General features: G+C 35.2%; 1 protein-coding gene across 2 annotated transcripts in view; it reads right to left on the minus strand.

The window, feature by feature from the left end:
* Positions 1-2,511: 2,511 nt before the first annotated feature.
* The window catches only part of DRC8 (dynein regulatory complex subunit 8), a 114,926-nt gene continuing 100,170 nt past the window's right edge, over positions 2,512-17,267 (minus strand). Inside the window, exons 4-7 of one of the 2 annotated variants that reach the window (XM_074222852.1) lie at positions 15,266-15,345; positions 6,774-6,816; positions 6,617-6,683; positions 2,512-3,703 (exon numbers count right to left, since the gene is read on the minus strand). In XM_074222852.1, the coding sequence (XP_074078953.1) occupies positions 3,588-3,703; positions 6,617-6,683; positions 6,774-6,816; positions 15,266-15,345 (306 nt within the window). In that variant the 3' untranslated portion in view covers positions 2,512-3,587. The remainder of the gene's footprint in view (positions 3,704-6,616; positions 6,684-6,773; positions 6,817-15,265; positions 15,346-17,267) is intronic. The other variant, XM_074222851.1, reaches the window with a different exon arrangement.

A 17,267-nucleotide genomic window follows, 5' to 3' on the forward strand; every position in this document is an offset into this window, starting at 1 on the left:
CCTAAAGCCATATAGACAATAAGTGGCACAGATGAGAGCTGAACCCACATTCTTTGAACCCCAAAGCAGTGATCTGGGCTGCCCCTGAGATTTGTTCTTCTAGGTCCAAGCAGGGAGGAGCAGCAACGAGTGCAAGGTTCAGAGAAACAGATTTAGGACATAAGGGAAAACTTCCTAACAATTACAGCTGCCCCAGAGTGAAAGAGGCTGCCTTGAGAAATAATTTCTCTCTCACCATACATCAATAAGCAAAGTCTTGAGTACTTATTTTTAGGTATAGAGGAGATTGTTATTTAGGTACAAATCCCTGATCAAAACAACTATAAACTCCTCAGTCTGCCATTTAAAATCCTCTACAATCTTGTTCCAACCTACCTTTTCTAGTTTACTTCACATTAATTCCCTTCAGAAACTCCCAGTCCCAGAAAAACTCAACTATTCTCTCTTCTGTTTGCAATAGATTCCCTCATGCCAGTCCTTTTCCTTATAATATTCTCCCTCTCTCAAAATCTTGGTTCAGTTTAGTTGTAACCTCCTTGAAACTTTTCCCGATTCTCTCTCAGATTTCTTTGAATTAAGTTCATTTTTTGTGTATATTGTATCTCAACTAGAAGAATGCAAACTACTTGAAGACAGGTTTCTCTTCAAGTCTATCCTTGGTATCTAACATATAGTAGACTAGGTCGAAGGGGGAACGAGGTTGATCCAGGATAGTTTTCAATTAATCTGATGAACTTACCAGGAAGGGAGATTTGCCCCAATGGGTATTTGTTATAAGAGGTTGAGCATCCAAGTTTCCCAGTCAGCCTCTCTTCCTTGAAGATGCAACTCAGACACCATCTTTCATGTGATGTTTCCTGATTCATCTGTTAGTATTTTGTATTTAACTACTCTGTGTGTGAGGCAAATATATGTACATTTTTACTTACTGAGTATTTGTGTTGTATATCTTTTATATGGACTTGAGTTCCTTGTGAGTATGGATTGCTTTCTTCTTTGTATTTGTATTCCCAACATCTTAGCACAGTGCCAAGGACACACTAGGTGATTAATAAATACTTGATTGGACTTTTAGAGTAATGAGACTTTGTTCAAGAATTTTGAAACTATTTTTCTTATAGACCATGGACATACCCATTGTTATTCTATTGAGAGGAAAAAATGTATCTCCTTATTGTCAGTGACTGCGGCTGTTGCCAAAATGAATTGGTGGTTGGGAGTCAGACCTTTGTACCATCTAGAGGATGGGCTTCACTGATGGGGGTTCCCCTCTAGGTATATTTTCAAGTTCATTTGAAAAACCACCCTTTTTTTCTGGTATTAAAAAAGGAATCTTCTTCACAAACTTGTATTCTCTTTTAACCTATTTTCTTCTATCTTTTTTCCCAAGATGTTGAGGGGTTGACACTTGACCTTGGCCAGGAGTTTTTGATGAATACATTCCAAGCATGTGCTTACCCCATATTGGAGAGTGCTTGAATCTGATCTAGAAGGGAGATTTCCTAAGTAGCCTGATCCTGGAACCTAGCTTTCTAGTCAGGGAAAGAGAAGTTCTTGCATAGTATAAGCCCTCAGGGTTACCTTGAGAGAAATCTCAAGTTGAAGATTCCTAGAATCTAGGAATCTTCTAACAAGAAAATGGGAATTTCCTGATTGGCATGCATTTTGAGAAACAAGGGCTGACCAAGTAAGTAATCTCTTCTTCAAGAAGACAAACAAGGGACTGAAGTTGTGACCTGAAAAAAGACCTGGACTTTAATCTTCATTATCACCATGAGTTATTTGAAATATTCCAGTGCCTGAGAAGCAGGGGAGTTTCTAGGGGAGCCTAAATCCTCAAATGTAGGAAGGGAACAGGCTAAATGTTTTCCATGCAAATTATCTCATTTGAAACTCACAATAGTGAGGTAGGTGCTATTATTATCTTCATTTTATAAAAAAAAAAAAAGAAATTAAGTCAGAGAATGATTAAATAACTTGCCCAGAGTCACACAGGGTCTGTTGTTAGATTTGAACTCAAGTTTTCCTGACTTTAGACTCAGCACTCTATCTACTGTATCACCATCTAATGTATCTACACATCTCTGTGAGGTGGAATTAGTGCCCCCCAAAATTCTTTGACTGTCACAACAAATCTTATAATATCTAGTTTTTAATTCCTATCCCCTTTTTTTTATAATGCATCTAAGGATGGATTTACTATTTGATACTTTTTTTAACCCCTTCCACCATGATTCCTCTGTGAATGTGAATGAATTTTGTTTTCTAAAGAATGTAGCTAAGCATGTGTACATTTTCTGAAGAATGCAGCTAAGCATATGTACATTTTTCTCTTTAATATTAAGATCTTGACATTTTAGCTGTCCTAGAATCTATGCTAGTTTTTATATTTAGCCTCCCAAGGGAAAGCTATGATTCCTTAATACAAATGACTTCTTCAAAAAAAAAGGATACCCCACTTGGAAGTGGTCAAAGTTATTTAGAGAAAATGGAGTACCTTTGGGGATTCTCTCTTAGGAGTACAAACTGGTGCTTACCTACGCAACTTCGCTATTTTGCCTCATATCCCTAAACTGAGGCATAGGGAAGATCTGGGAAATTTTTCTTTATGCCCAAAATTATAATAATCATCATCATCAGATTGCAGATGAAAGAGTTTTGGTATTTTTAATAATAAAAACACTCTGTATCTTACAAATAACATTTCAAATCCTAAGAGGAAATAAGAAAGATGACCATTGTGATGCGACTACTACTACCATCATATCTAGTCAATCATTTTCTTAAAATCATTGAAAATCATTGAAATATTACTGATGGATATCAAAGATGAATATTTTTCTTTATGAAAAAGTAAATATTGTAATTGTCTTTTTTATGTTTGTACCTCATTGAGAATGCTGCAATTCCCTCTATCCATTATGATCTCTTTGGGATTTGTCATCCCATACCAGTTGATCTGAGATCATAGGCTTCTTATGCCATTCACAGAATTGGTGGAATAGCTTGGCTTATGTCAAGTTAGTTATTTTTCACTGTCTTTGAATAATCAATTACATGATATTTTAATAGTAGTCTATACTATAATAGAGAAGAAACAAATCCTTCCTTGGTAACATTCTAAAATTCTATAGCAAAAGTTCACAGAACATTAAGGTTTTTATAAAATTTCTTTGAGCACCAAATTCACAGAGAATCCTAAGAGGTTATTGATCTAAAGCTGGGAAGGACACAATTCCAACTAAACCTCTAACTCCTTCATTTTGCAGCTGAGGATACTTGGGGCTCAAAGAAGTCATATTCCTTGCCCAAGATCTCAAAGATTATCAGTAGCCAAATTCAAATTTAATCCATATCCTCTGGCTTCAATTTCAGAGTTCTCTCCATTGAACCATGTTACCTCAAAGGGATTCAAGGTACAGAGTGAGAAATACATTTTTAGATGTGGACCATGAAAAAAATATTCTTTGAACTGTGTATATCTATAAATGCTTTATGATATAAACATAACATTTTCCCCAGATTTTTTAAACTAATATCCATTAATCAGAAATAAAAAGTGAAAATAATTAATTGCATGAAATCATTTAATTTTCATCTATCACCATCATTGCTAAATAGTCTTTGTATTGAATTATGTTTGTTTCTGGATCAAGTGCAGCAGACAACATTTCTTCCATTTCTTCCTGTGTAAAGGGCTCGCCTGGGAATGGATAGGAAAGAAAAAAATAATTTTAGTTCATGGAATCATAGAGTCAGAGATACATGATCTAATCTCCAGTTCTTTGGTTTTCTTTATTTCTCCATCTGCCAATGCCAAGCTTAACTGCCTATAGAACCCTATATACTTCTACCTCATTTGTTCTCATATGGCAGAGTATTTCAACAAGGCACTGTGGCTAAAAGTGTTTCCTGATATGGACAACATCATCCACATCCAGTTGAAGAAAATAAAAACAAATGACAGAATCTGAATGAATGCTATATTCACTTTTTAAAAATTTCTCCTCTGTTTTTCCTTTCCAAGATTTTCCTTCTTTTCCCCTTAGTTCTAATTCCTCATACAGAAAATGACTAATAAGTAAATATACTTAACACAAATGTACATGTACAATGTTCACCAGACTGTTCACTGCTGAGGGGAGGGGGGAGAAGGGAGCGTGGAAGAAAAATAGTGTAACTTATAAATGTGCAAGTGGATGAATGTTGAAAAACTTCCATAACAAGCAATTCAAAAAATAAAATATCAATTTTAAAAAAGTGTTCCCTGGTATGTCCCCTCTGCTTGGTTCTATCCTGCCCTTTTCTCCTTATTAGAATTTGGATCTGTCTTCTTTGCCAGTTAATAGAGTCTAAGGAAATGGCAGAGCTTATAATTTCACCTGAAACAACAAGCAAGGTATCATGATATCATTCCCAGATAAACTTACACTAAACAAGGCTGCTGAAATACCAAAAGATCAAATTGCAACTCCCATCTGGAAAGGGAATCTAAGAAGGAAGGTTTCAGAAGACTATGAATAGAGGACCACATGGCTTCTATGCAAATCTTGTTGATGGGGCCATATTTGAGACTTTTAGATGTGAACATTCTGTCTCTGAATGTGGCTTAATAAGAAGCTGCCATCTTAGACATGTGAGCTAATACCAGTGAGAGATGCCCACATGACAACCATTTCAAAATGACTCTGTCTCAGTTTGGCTCAGTGGATTGTTGCACAATTAAACTAAAAAAAAAAAGCTGAATGGAGAATCTGTAGGTTTTAGTAGGCTTCAGATAATAGATGAGAGCCATCTGGAAGTTGGTTTCACCAAGATGGAAACTGGCCCTGGGAAGAATTCTGGCAAGAACATGAACTAATTAAAATGGTATTCAATACTAATACCAGAAACAAAGATATGGGGATGTATCCAAAGTACCCTTGAGCACTAGTGGATTTGGGGGGACTGGAATTGAGCTGCTGGGGCCCAAAGTTCATTTGTCCTGAGTTAAAGTCACTGCCAATGCAAACAGTGTCTTCCAGATTTGACTTGAGTTCACAGTTCTAGAATGATTTAAAGGGATTTCTGTAAGTCTGTTGGACCAATGTTTTTATTTCAAGAATTCAAAGACAATTTAAGTCTCTTAAAATCTGGATGAAGGTCACCTCCTCATTAATGTATTTATATTTAAACATCTATTTTTGCATAAAATAGACAAAGATATAACAAAAATATCTGTTGCTCATATTTGAGTTCCTAGAACTGCCTTATTTTTGACTATGAAAGACTGGACTTAATGCCACATGAATCCTAGTGGATATGACCTGAGTCCTAAGATATTTAAAACATCTGTCAAATAATTATATGGTCATACCTGACAAGTTGTCATCCAGACTTTGTTTAAAGACTTCAAGTGAGGAGGAACCCATTATATTGTATAGCAGCCCATTCAACTTTGAGAAACTCTAATTTTTAGTGATTTTCTACCTGATAACAAGATCAAAGTTACATCTTTTCAGGTATATGCTTTTGAACTAAGTCTTTACTTTTTGTATGGAAGACAATTAGGTTCACAGTTATCTTCAGACAAGGCTGCTTAATCTTGGGGGTACAAACTAATTTTAATGTTAGCCTTGGCAAATATAATTAACAAAGTAATATGTGTGTTTGTATGTATGTGTGCATGTATTACATATATATATATGATTCCATAATAATTTTTGTGTCACCCTGGAAAGAGGGAAAGCCATGGATATGGATATCTGTATATGTCTGTCTCTTTCTATATGTCTATATCTATATCTATATCCATTTATATAAAATCATATAGATGAGAGAGAAATGTATCTCTATCCATATAAATATAGATAGATAAAAAGATAGAGATAGAGATAGATAGTGAAAATGGGGTAAGGAGAGTGGTATATGACAATAAAACAGTGGAAATAAAGTTGACATGGGTTCAGATCCCTCTTCTGACATCTACTTGCTGTATCACTGAATAAATTACTTAACTCTCTCAGTGTTCTAAGCAACTACCCAAAACTATAGATTTCAGAAAAGATAACAATTTGCATTGAGAGTTCTCTATATTAATGACATCACAATTCAGTGACATCCCAATTCCAGTCCCTATTCTACTTCTAGCCCAAAGTAAATTTAAGCAACAGATATTTTTATATATCTTTGTCTATTTTCTACAAAAATTGATAAGTTTAAGTAAATGTAAATACTTAAAAACTATTTTATGTTATTTTATCCATTGTCAAACTAAAGAAATTAGACACGTCTAATCTCTAACAGTTATCTACTGGCATTTATTGCTCCATATGTTTCGAGAAAAACCACAGTTCTCTGTTTCACAAGTTTGTTTAAATAAAAAATGATGTGCAAAATTGTTGTGTCAATGTATGTAAATCGTTGATTCGTTTTTGTGTAGGTCTGGGAGAACAAGAGAAGCAATAAGGAAGTTCGATTTGGAGAAACATGAATTAACTTGTAATTAATACTAATTTTTCTTTCACCTGTTACAACCCAGTCTTAGCAAATGACAAAGTTTTTGTTGTACATCATCATTACTGACATTACTAATATTTGTATAAATTGATTTTTACAAAAAGCAAATCATTTTTACCTTCTTCCGTCATATACTTGACCAGTTCTTCTTTAGTTAGAAATCCCATTTTACCTGTATCTAACACCTACAGGGAAATAAGGAGAAAGCATGACTTTTAGAAGTCAATTTCAAACTGACTAATGACTTGAATTTTAAAATTCTAGCAACTGCATACCTCAAATGCTTGAAGAAGGAGGTCTTCTGGAATTGGTCTGTATCTGTAATGATATAATCAGACTTGTAAATCAAATTTCTCTTTCTCTCTCTGCCTGTGTTTCTCTGTCTGTCTCTCTGTTTCTGTCTCTGTCTCTGTCTCTGTCTCTGTCTCTGTCTCTCTCTCTCTCTCTCTCTCTCTCTCTCACACACACACACACACACACACACACACACACACACAGAATCAAGGAAAGAAACTAACAATATCCTTCCTGAAACCTTTTTGGGTTTCAGATTATGAAAAGGAAAAGACTATTTGCACTTTTTCTTGAAAGAAATAATTTTCCAGTTTAAATAATAAACAATATGATGCATTGTTTACTTTCATTGATTGACAATGAAAATCCTTGCCATTATCCAGGATCAGAGAATCACAAAATATTAATGTTGGTAAAGGACCTTAGAAATCAGCTATCATTTGTTGTTCAGTCATTTCAGTCATGTCCGAGTTTCCTTGACCTCATTTGGGAATTTCTTGGCAAAGATATTGAAGTAGTTTTCCATTTCCTTCTTCAGCTCTTTTTACAGATGAGGAAACTGAGACGAATAGGGTAAAGTGTGTCTGAGGTGAAATTTGAACTCAGAATATAAGTCTTTCTGACTCCAGGTCTAGACCTCATACCTACTTAACTATCTCAGTTAAAACTACTCTCTTATTTCAGAGGAAGAAATCAATATAGTCATAAGATAAAAAATTTCTGTATCACTATTGATTAGAGAAATGCAAATTTAAAACAATTCTCAGATACCACCTCAACACATATAACAAATGAAAAATGTCAGTAAACTAATAATCTACAGAGGGAGCTATGAATGCATCCAATCATTCTGGAAAACAATTTGGTTTCCTAATGGATGACTATAGCAGAGAACTCACTTCCTCATAAGAGAGTTCATTCCAAACCCAGTAAGGTGTCGTTTTTCTTTTTATGTTAAAATTTCAAATTCATTTATAACTTAAAGCTTATCCATTGGTATTTAATCAACTGGGACTACAGTTAGTGTTTATGACCCTTTTTTACAGTTAATTTTCTCCCATGAATTAATGGGTATCTCCTCCAGTATTATGCATATAGGTAGTATCACAGCTATGTATTGCCTATTGTGTTGTATAGTTTCATCTAGAAATTCTTCTCCTGCAGCCTCCATTTTTGTGAAAATCCCCTTGATCACATTCACAAGTCTCTGGCCAACATATTCATTTTATTATTCATGAGATACATTTTGTCCCTAGAAAGGAGTCTATCATTCCAATATTTAAAGTTGTAGCTCAGCTAACCAAATCCTGTTTTTTGACATCTTCTATTTAATCAGTTTTTCTTTTTTATTCATATTTTTTCTCTGAAATCTACAGCTTATATTATTGGGAAGCAACTTGGCCTAGTGGATAGTGTGTCAGACACAGATTCAAAAGACTTCAGTTTGAATCCTATCCCAGACATCTCCAATCTGTATGAATTTGCATTTAACCTCTCTCAACCTAAGTTTTCTGAGTAGTAAAATAGGAATAATAACAGTACCTATCTCCCAGAATTTTTGTAAGATTCAATTGAGGAACTAAATATGAAGTACTTTGTAAATCTTAAAGCTCAATATAAATGTTACCTATTATTATTAGAGGAAGAAATGAAAACTACTTCTATGCCCCTCAGATCTTTCAGTATCTTGCCAATTCTATTTAATTCAGCAAACAAGGTACTATGTTAGATGCCCAGGACAAAAACAAAAAGAATCTCTGCCTTCAGATATCTTACATATAATATTAAGCAAGTATACAAAATAAATTCAAAGGATTAAGTAATTTCTTTTTTACATTTTTAACAAATTCATTATTTATTTTTAACATTTCTTTTGAAATTTTGAGTTCCAAATTTTCTCCTTCCTTCTGCCCTTCCCCCCATTCACTGAAAAGGCAAGCAATATGAAATCAATTATACATGTTAAGTCATGCAAAACATATTTCCATATTAGAGAGAGAGACAGAGACAGAGAGGGGGAGAGAGAGAGAGAGAGAGAGAGGGGAAAGAAAGAGAAAGAAAGAAAATTATACTTCATTTTGCAGTCAAGAGTTCATTAGTTCTCACTCTCTGGAGGTAAAAAGCATTTTTTCATTATGGGTCCTTCAAAACTGTCTTAAGTCATTATATTAATCAGAGTAACCAAGTCTTTCACAATTGATCATCATTAAAACATTGCTATTACTGTGCCCAATGACCTCTCAGTTCTCATTTCAGTTCATATAAGTCTTGCCATATTTGTTTCTGAAACCACATTCCCATTGTCATTTCATATAGCAGAGTAGACCTCCATCATAATCATATACCACAATTTAATCAATCATTCCTCAACTGATGAGCATCCCTTTGATTTCCAAATCTTTGCATCACAAAAAAGAGCTGCTATAAATATTTTTGTACATATAGGTCCTTTTCCTTTTCCTTTAATCTCTTTTGGGACTAGACCTAGTGCTGATATTTCTGGGTCAAAGGATATATTCAGATTGGACATAATCCCAAATTGTTTTCCAGAATGATTGGATGCATTCATAATTCCACCTGCAGTTCATTAGTCTACTGGCATTTTTCATTTGTTATAGGTGTGAGGTGGTATCTGAGAATTGTTTTAAATTTGTATTTCTCTAATCAATAGTGATGTAGAAGTTTTTTATCTTATGACTATATTGATTTCTTCCTCTGAAAACTGCCTGTTTTATTACAATTTAAAAGTTTTGTTTTTGTTTTTGCTTTTAGTTGGGGAGGAGGGGACAGAGAGAAAAAAATGAGAAAATATTCTTTTTAAATCCTTTGACTGTTTAGCCAATGGGAAATGATCTTATTTTTATAAATTTAACTCAGTTCCCTACATATTTGAAGAAATGAGGACTTTATCAGAAAAATTTGCTGTAAAAAGTTTTGATATTTCTTTATTGCCTATGATATATTTTAGCAAAATGTAGTTTTCCTGATTATCTCTTTTAATTAGAACTATTTTTGCTTTTGCTTTGTCTGTGATCATGATTGCTACCCCTGCCTGTTTTACTTTGGCTGAGGCATAACAGACTGCTCCAGCCCTTTATTTTAACTTTGTATCTGTCTTTCTGCTTCAGTTCTATTGTAAATAACTCACTGCTGGATTCTGGTTTCTAATCCATTCTGCTATTTAGTTATTTTATGGGTAAGCTTATCCTATTTACATTCAGAATTAGGATTTTCTAAATGTTATGATTTCCCTCCATCCTCTTTTCTTCTATTTATCCTTCTCTCTCACCTTTTATCCCATCCCTCCTCAAAAGTCTATTTTACTTCTAACCACTGCCTCCCTTGATCTGCTTTCCCCTTAGCCTCCCCTCACCCCATTTATCTTATCCCCTTCTCCTCCTATTCCCCTTTTTGGTTAAACAGGTTTCTATACCCAACTGAATACTGAGAAGATTAAAATTGATTCTGTATCATTTTTTATTGATCTTATTTACAATTAATTGATTTAGTCTTATAAATGCTTCAGCCATTTCTTTTCTGAACTTATTTCAGAATTCAGTTGGACTGTAATGGGTTAAATTTTTAAAATTCAGTCCTCCAGCTAATCACTTTTATTCCTGCCTCAAGGAATACTGCATCCTTGGGGGATCCAGGTGGGCACAAGGGAGCCAGGTCTTGTGTCTTTATACCACCAAGTTATTCTTCAAGGATATCTGGTTTGCTATCCCAAGGTGTCTGACCTTGCATATGGATTTAAACAATGAACATTTCTTAGTCTGAGGAAGGAAGCAGGGGATTGTTGCTAGTCCCTCATTCCCTACTTCCTGGCAATCATATTGTTCCCCACACCTCCAGCTATGTAACCAATCATACTTCCCTCTACCCCTTGATGTCACATACTCTGTTCTATTCTTTGTTCTGTGCTCCACAAAAACCTACAAAAGGGAAGCTGTCCTTTTTCTCTAGGTCTTTGTCTAGATACTGTGGCAACCATTGATCCATCTTATTCTCAAATTCACATCCTGTGAATCAAATGTTATGCTCAAAGAGAAAAGACCTTAATCTAACTTTTTGTTGAATTTCACTCATGACATATGTGCATGTTAATATATATATATATATATATATACATATATATATATATATATATATATATATATACACGTGTGTGTGTGTGTGTGTATACCTTCCCTCTTTGAACTAATTTCTGGTAAAAGTAAGATTCAACCATTGCCCACTACTACCCCATTTCCCTCTCCACTATAAAAGCTCTTCCTTGGGCTCCTCTTTTAATATGAGAAAATTTTACCTATTCTAATTTTACCTCTTCCTTCCCCCTTTTCCAAATGCACTTTTATTTCTCATCTCTTCGATTTGGGGGGGGAGGTCATCTCAACATAATTGATTTACATTCATGCCCAATTTGTAGACTCCTTCTAACTGCCCTAATGATAATGTTCTTAAGAGTTACATGTATATTTTTCCATATAGGAATATAAACAACTTATCTTTATTGAGTCATTTTTGATTACTCTTTGATATTTACCTTTTTAGGCTTCTCTTGAGTCTTGTACTTGAATGTCATATTTTACATTCAGCTCTAATCTTTTCATCAAGAATGCGTGAACATCTTCTATTTCATTAAATACCCCCCCCCCAAAGGATTATACTCAATTTTGCTGGGTAGGTTATTTTTGGTTGCAATCCCAGTTCCTTTGTCTTCTGGAATATTATGTTTCAAGTCATCCATTCCTTTAACATGGAAGTTGCTAATTCTTGTGGGATCCTGACTATGGCTCTGAGATATTTGAATTGCTTCTTGCTGCATGTTTGTAAAATTTACCCCCTGAACTGAGAGTTTCAGAATTTGACTATAATATTCCTGTGAGTTTTCATTTTAGGATCTCTTTCAGTAGGTTATTGGTAGATTCTTTCCATTTTAATTTTACCCATCTGAATCTAAAATAGTAGGTCAGTTTTCATTTATAAGTTCTGAAATATTATATCTAGGTAATTTTTTTGATCATGGCTTTCAAAGAGTTCAACAGTTTTTTTGGGGGGGGAAGTTCTATTTTTCAGGTAAACTCTTTTTCTGATAAGATATTTTATATTTTCTTTTATTTTTTTTTCATTCTTTTAACTTTCATTGTTTCTTGAAGTCTCTTGTGGAGTCATTAGCTTCCACTTGCCCAATTCAAATTTTTAAGAAATTACTTTCTGGGGCAGCTAGATGGTGCAGTGGATAAAGCACCGGCCCTGGAGTCAGGAGTACCTGGGTTCAAATCCAGTCTCAGACACTTAATAATTACCTAGCTGTGTGGCCTTGGGCAAGCCACTTAACCCCGTTTGCCTTGCAAAAACCTAAAAAAATAAAAATTACTTCCTTCAGTGAAGTATTCTACCTCTTTTTCCTGTTTTTTTCTTTAGTCCTTCTTTTACCAATATGCCAATTCTGCTCTTTAAAGTACTATTTTTTTCAACATAAGCTATTAATTTTCTTTTCATAATTTTCTTATATAATTCCCCTTTCTTTTCCCAATTTTTCCTTTATCACTCTTTAATTCTTCAAGGAATTCTTACCGAACTTATCTTCAATCAACATTTTTCTTTGAGACTTCAGTTGTGGATCTTCTCACATTATTGTCTACTGAGGTATTTTGTTCTTCCCTGCCACCATAGTAACTTTTTATGGTTCTTTTTTTTGTTTGTTCATTTTATATCATAGTAGGGCTATATCCTCTTTGTGGTGGAAAGGCACTATTGCAGGTCTCAAACTTTTTTGTGCTGCTATTCTTAGAGCTAGTTAAAGGCTTCTGCAAGCTTTTGATGCTTCCAAGGGGTGAGATCCAGGAAGATGTGTAGTCATAGCTCTCCTGGTCTGCACTCTGGTTTTTAACTCAGAAAAGGGTCCTGCTCCCCCCATAGCCACAAGTACTAGTGCTCTTCTGTGCCTTAGAACTGTGACCAGGGCATTTGCTCCCTGGTGACTGACACTAGCCCTCCTCTTTAGACTGAAATGGTGACTCATAACTGCCCATAGGGGTGGCTAAACCCAGTACCAAAGATGGATCCCCTTTCATCTCTTTCCTGACCAATTACTCAACCTCCTTTACCATCTCTAATCTGAATTGCTGTTGCTGTTGCCACTTTCACAGTTGCCTCCAAAGCCCACCACTCTATCCACTTTAAGCTGTTCTAAGCTAGCCCCACTCTAGTGTGCCAGACCTCTCCTGCCAAACCTTCTAGGTTGGAAAAATGAATCATTTTTTGGTCAGTTGATTCTGCCACTCAAGAATCTGATTGGAGCTATTATTTTAAAGTTGTTGGAAGGGGCATGTTGGAAGAATTCAGATGGATTGTTGCTTGTATTCTGACATCTTGACTGTGTCCCCAAGAATAAGTAATTTCAAGAAGGAGAAAATGCTAATAAGGAGGCAAAGATCAGGAAAGACCTTATATACAGTGTGAATGCTATACTATTATTTGAATGAAAGTAGGGATACTTCAAACAAAGTGAGAAGGGAATGCTTTCCAGACACTAGGAGAGCAGGCAAAGGGGAAAAGCAAGGATAGGAAATGATTATCATGCATAGGGAACAGCTAAGTAGGTCAGTTTACTACAACAAAGAGTACAAGAAGGGGAGTAATATAAAGTCAGACTGGAAAGGTAGAGTTGTAAATTGTAGAGTTCAAATAATGGACTAATTTCAAATTCAAATATTTTCTCCTATTGGCCTAAAGAAACCAGCAAAGATTTTGCATTTTTTGTTTGTTTTTTTTTAATGGGGGATGATGAAGTCGGATAAGTATTTTAGGAATATCAACTTGTAGATGTATTGAAGATCTTTGAGGCAGAAAGAAATTTTAGGCAAGGAGACCAATTAGGCCTTTGGCTAAATAAGTACAGAAAAAAAAGGGAAATTCTAGGGAGGTGGGATGAACAAGTCATGGGTTTTGGCCTACTGAATATGGGACTTAAGAAAAAAATAAAGAGAAACCTAGGATAACTCCAGGTCTACAAACTTTGATAGCCATAAAGAGGGTGATGCCACAAACAGAAAAGGACTGAAGTTTAGAGAAAGGATGAGTTTCATGAAAAATAGATATGCTGATTTTGAGATGTCCACAGAATATTGGGGTGAAGATGGGTAGCAGGTGATATGGACCTGGAGACCTTCAAAGTACAAAAGACAAATTCTAGTTTTCTTCCAGTGAAAGAATTCATTCCTAATAATGATGAGCAACAGTAGAGAGTGGTTAATAGGTTTAATCTTGACAGATACTCCATTATGTTTCAGATACATGCACTAGAAAAATAGCATCCATCCCTTCTGGCCATGTTTGGTCTTTCTAGGTCCATCTCTGTGACCCTCAGCAGAGAGTCCCCAAATACCAGTATATACACCTTACTGGACCACTACCCGTCTCTCTCCTATTGGCTATAGATCCTCTTTATCATGTTTTCCTTGTCCAAGAGCCCAGATTAAACTATGAATGGGAAAGGCCTCATATCTACTATAGAGTCCTCGTGATTCAGAATTTCTTTTCTTCCCTCTAACTCCTTTGGGCCATATTTTCCACTTTCCACCTCTTGACACCAATTTCAATTTTTCCCTGCCTCCTCAGAAGATTTTTCTTCTAGGCTTCCTTCCTAGCATACTGTTCTCCCCTGTCTAAGAATTATCTTTCTTTTTTTGATAGTGTGGATGACAGAAGGGCATTCCTCAAACACTTTCACAGTCCTACACATAAAGATTTCATAGATTTAGAACTGGAAAGGCCCTTAGAGGGCATCAAGTCCAACTCTGCATTTTATAGATTTTGCTTTTATCTTAGCTTATACTGAACCATAAATATAGCTGGTAAATATCTCTGGGAAGAAGATAAGTATAGCACAAAGTCTTCTGAAAAAAAAAAGGAACAGTTCTATAGTCACTGGAATGATTATTTTAATTTTTATCTTTGTTGGATTCCAAATCAAACTATAAACAGTTCTTTATGAATTACCCTGAAAGATTTAGCTGCTGATTACAATGGCAAATTTCCTTTTTTCTAGGATAGTCCTATAATGAGGCTCCTAGTCACCTGGCTAAAATAATTCTTGATTAAACATGTTCATGGAAGAGGGTATCATTATGAAAAAATCCCAAACAGCCAATAAAAAGCATTTATATTTAACTCTGACATAATGATGATTTTGGTAGCATATTTATCTTCCAAATGGTACTCTGCTTTGGCAGATACACAAATGAGTATGCATTACTAAGCATAAACCAAATGGCAATAGGGCCTGGCTAATCCAGAAGTATAGAGAAAGGTTGGGGGTAAGTCAGAATGGGGTTAAATATTTGCTGTGGGTAGTTTATAAAATGGAAAAATAACTTAAGAGTTAACTTTATATACTGAGGGTCTTCATCTGATGTCAACAGAATCCCAATCATATGGGATCTCAGCAATTCTATTAGTAATTTACCTTCTTTCCAAGAGCACCGTAACCATCATTGGAAGAAATTTTTCTAAGCGAATGTATCCACTAGGTTCTTCTTCTTCCACCTGAAGGTCCAATGGAGAAACACCAATCAGAATTTCAATCTAATTCATATTTATTAAATACCCAAAGGGAATTTAATGGAACTATGCAATCCCACAAAACAAGAAACAGGCAGTAGTCAAGAAGCATGACCTTTGGTACCTGATGATATTGGATGAAGATGTGATTGCTGCCTATGGGCTCTATTGTGACAGTGGGCCTGAAATCACTGCTGGGTTTTTGAAGGTTTATGGCTGACAGGTGTATAGCTAGAACTCTATCGATCTTAACTTGTATGTCAGGCTATTTATGATGCATTGTAAATTTTCCACTCCCTCTCAAAAATCCTATTAAAAGGCTCGTAGATCCTAATTCCATAGATGAGTTTATAACAGATTTATTCCTTGAGCAAAAATAAGAGGCCTACAGACTGCTGCTAAGCGGGCACACTGTCATCCAAATGACAGCTATTTTTAATGTGTTTATACTGGCCTCACCCCATTACAATCTTACAGCCTTCGGACTACTCTGCCACCAGAAAATTTAATCCATCTGACGACAGAATGATATGTTATCAGAATTTCTGATTCCTTTAAAATATGAACCATTGTCTTCAATTGCTCTATTGTTCAGATGCGTTTTAATACTCCTATGATTCTGATGTGCATGAGTGGCCCTCTGGAGCTCCCATACCCCAGAATTCTCATAAAAACAAGACTCTGCCTCATAAGACTCTCTTGGGAACAATCATTCTAAAATAAATAAAACACGTTTCGTTTCTATTCTATTTATTCCAGAAACTTTCTCTAGAAGCCAAGGGGTAGTATAATACAGGTTATTATTTGCCCTTTCTATCTTTTCAAGATAAAAAGACCCACTTTTTCAAGAATAGCCTCATTGGCCTAGAACTTTAGGGAAGAATTGCAGAAACTAGACTTTTGGTCATCAAAAGAGTTTAACCTTAACATAATGCAAGAACTGACATATCAATTTCCTCACTTGCAAAATAAGGGGATTGGACTTTGATTGGTCTTCATATTTCCTTCCAGTTCTAAGATCTATGATTCTTCATGATTTATCAAAATTTTATCTATTTATCTATGACATCGGGATAATAGTAACACCTACCTCCCAAGGTTGTAGTGAAGATCAAATGAGATAATAATTGTAAAGAACCTGGAACATAATAAGCATTATATGTTGTTGTTGTTACTATTGTTGAGTTGTTTCCAACTCCATGACCCTATTTTCAGTATTTCTTGGCAAAGCTACTAAAGTGATTTGCCATTTTCTGCTCCAGTTCATTTTATAGAGGAGACAGCATGAAGTGATTTGCCCAAGGTCACACAGCTGGCAAGTGTCTGAGACCATATTTGAACTCAGGAGGATGAGTCTTTCCTAATTCCAAGCCCACTACTCCATCTACTGCATCACCTAGCTGCTCAAGCACTATCATGATATTAACTGTTAGCCACCATCATCTTCATCAATATCAACATCACCTTCATGACAGTATCATACCCATCAGCGTCTCTATCTCCTATACCATTTACCCTAACTCCAAAGATTGCGATAACCAAGTTGAGAAATATATCATATCATTATCTCCTGACAAAACTCAGCAGATGTAAAAGTAAAATTTTCCTTTAAAAAGAAAAAAACTTGAAAAAAGATGTCAAAGATAGAAAAAAGAGGGGCGGCTAGGTGGCGCAGTGGATAAAGCCCCGGCCCTGGAGTCAGGAGTACCTGGGTTCAAATCCTGTCTCAGACACTTAATAATTACCTAGCTGTGTGGCCTTGGGCAAGCCACTTAACCCCATTTCCCTTGCAAAAACCTAAAAAAAAAAAAAGAGGTCATATTTATATTACAAAGAAATCTTAACCAAAAAAAAAAAAAAGATAAAAAAAAAGGTTTTGAGATGCTCCATGAACACTTTAAAAAATA

This window comes from Macrotis lagotis, chromosome 2 (genome assembly GCF_037893015.1).
Source record: "Macrotis lagotis isolate mMagLag1 chromosome 2, bilby.v1.9.chrom.fasta, whole genome shotgun sequence".
NCBI lineage: Eukaryota > Metazoa > Chordata > Mammalia > Peramelemorphia > Peramelidae > Macrotis > Macrotis lagotis.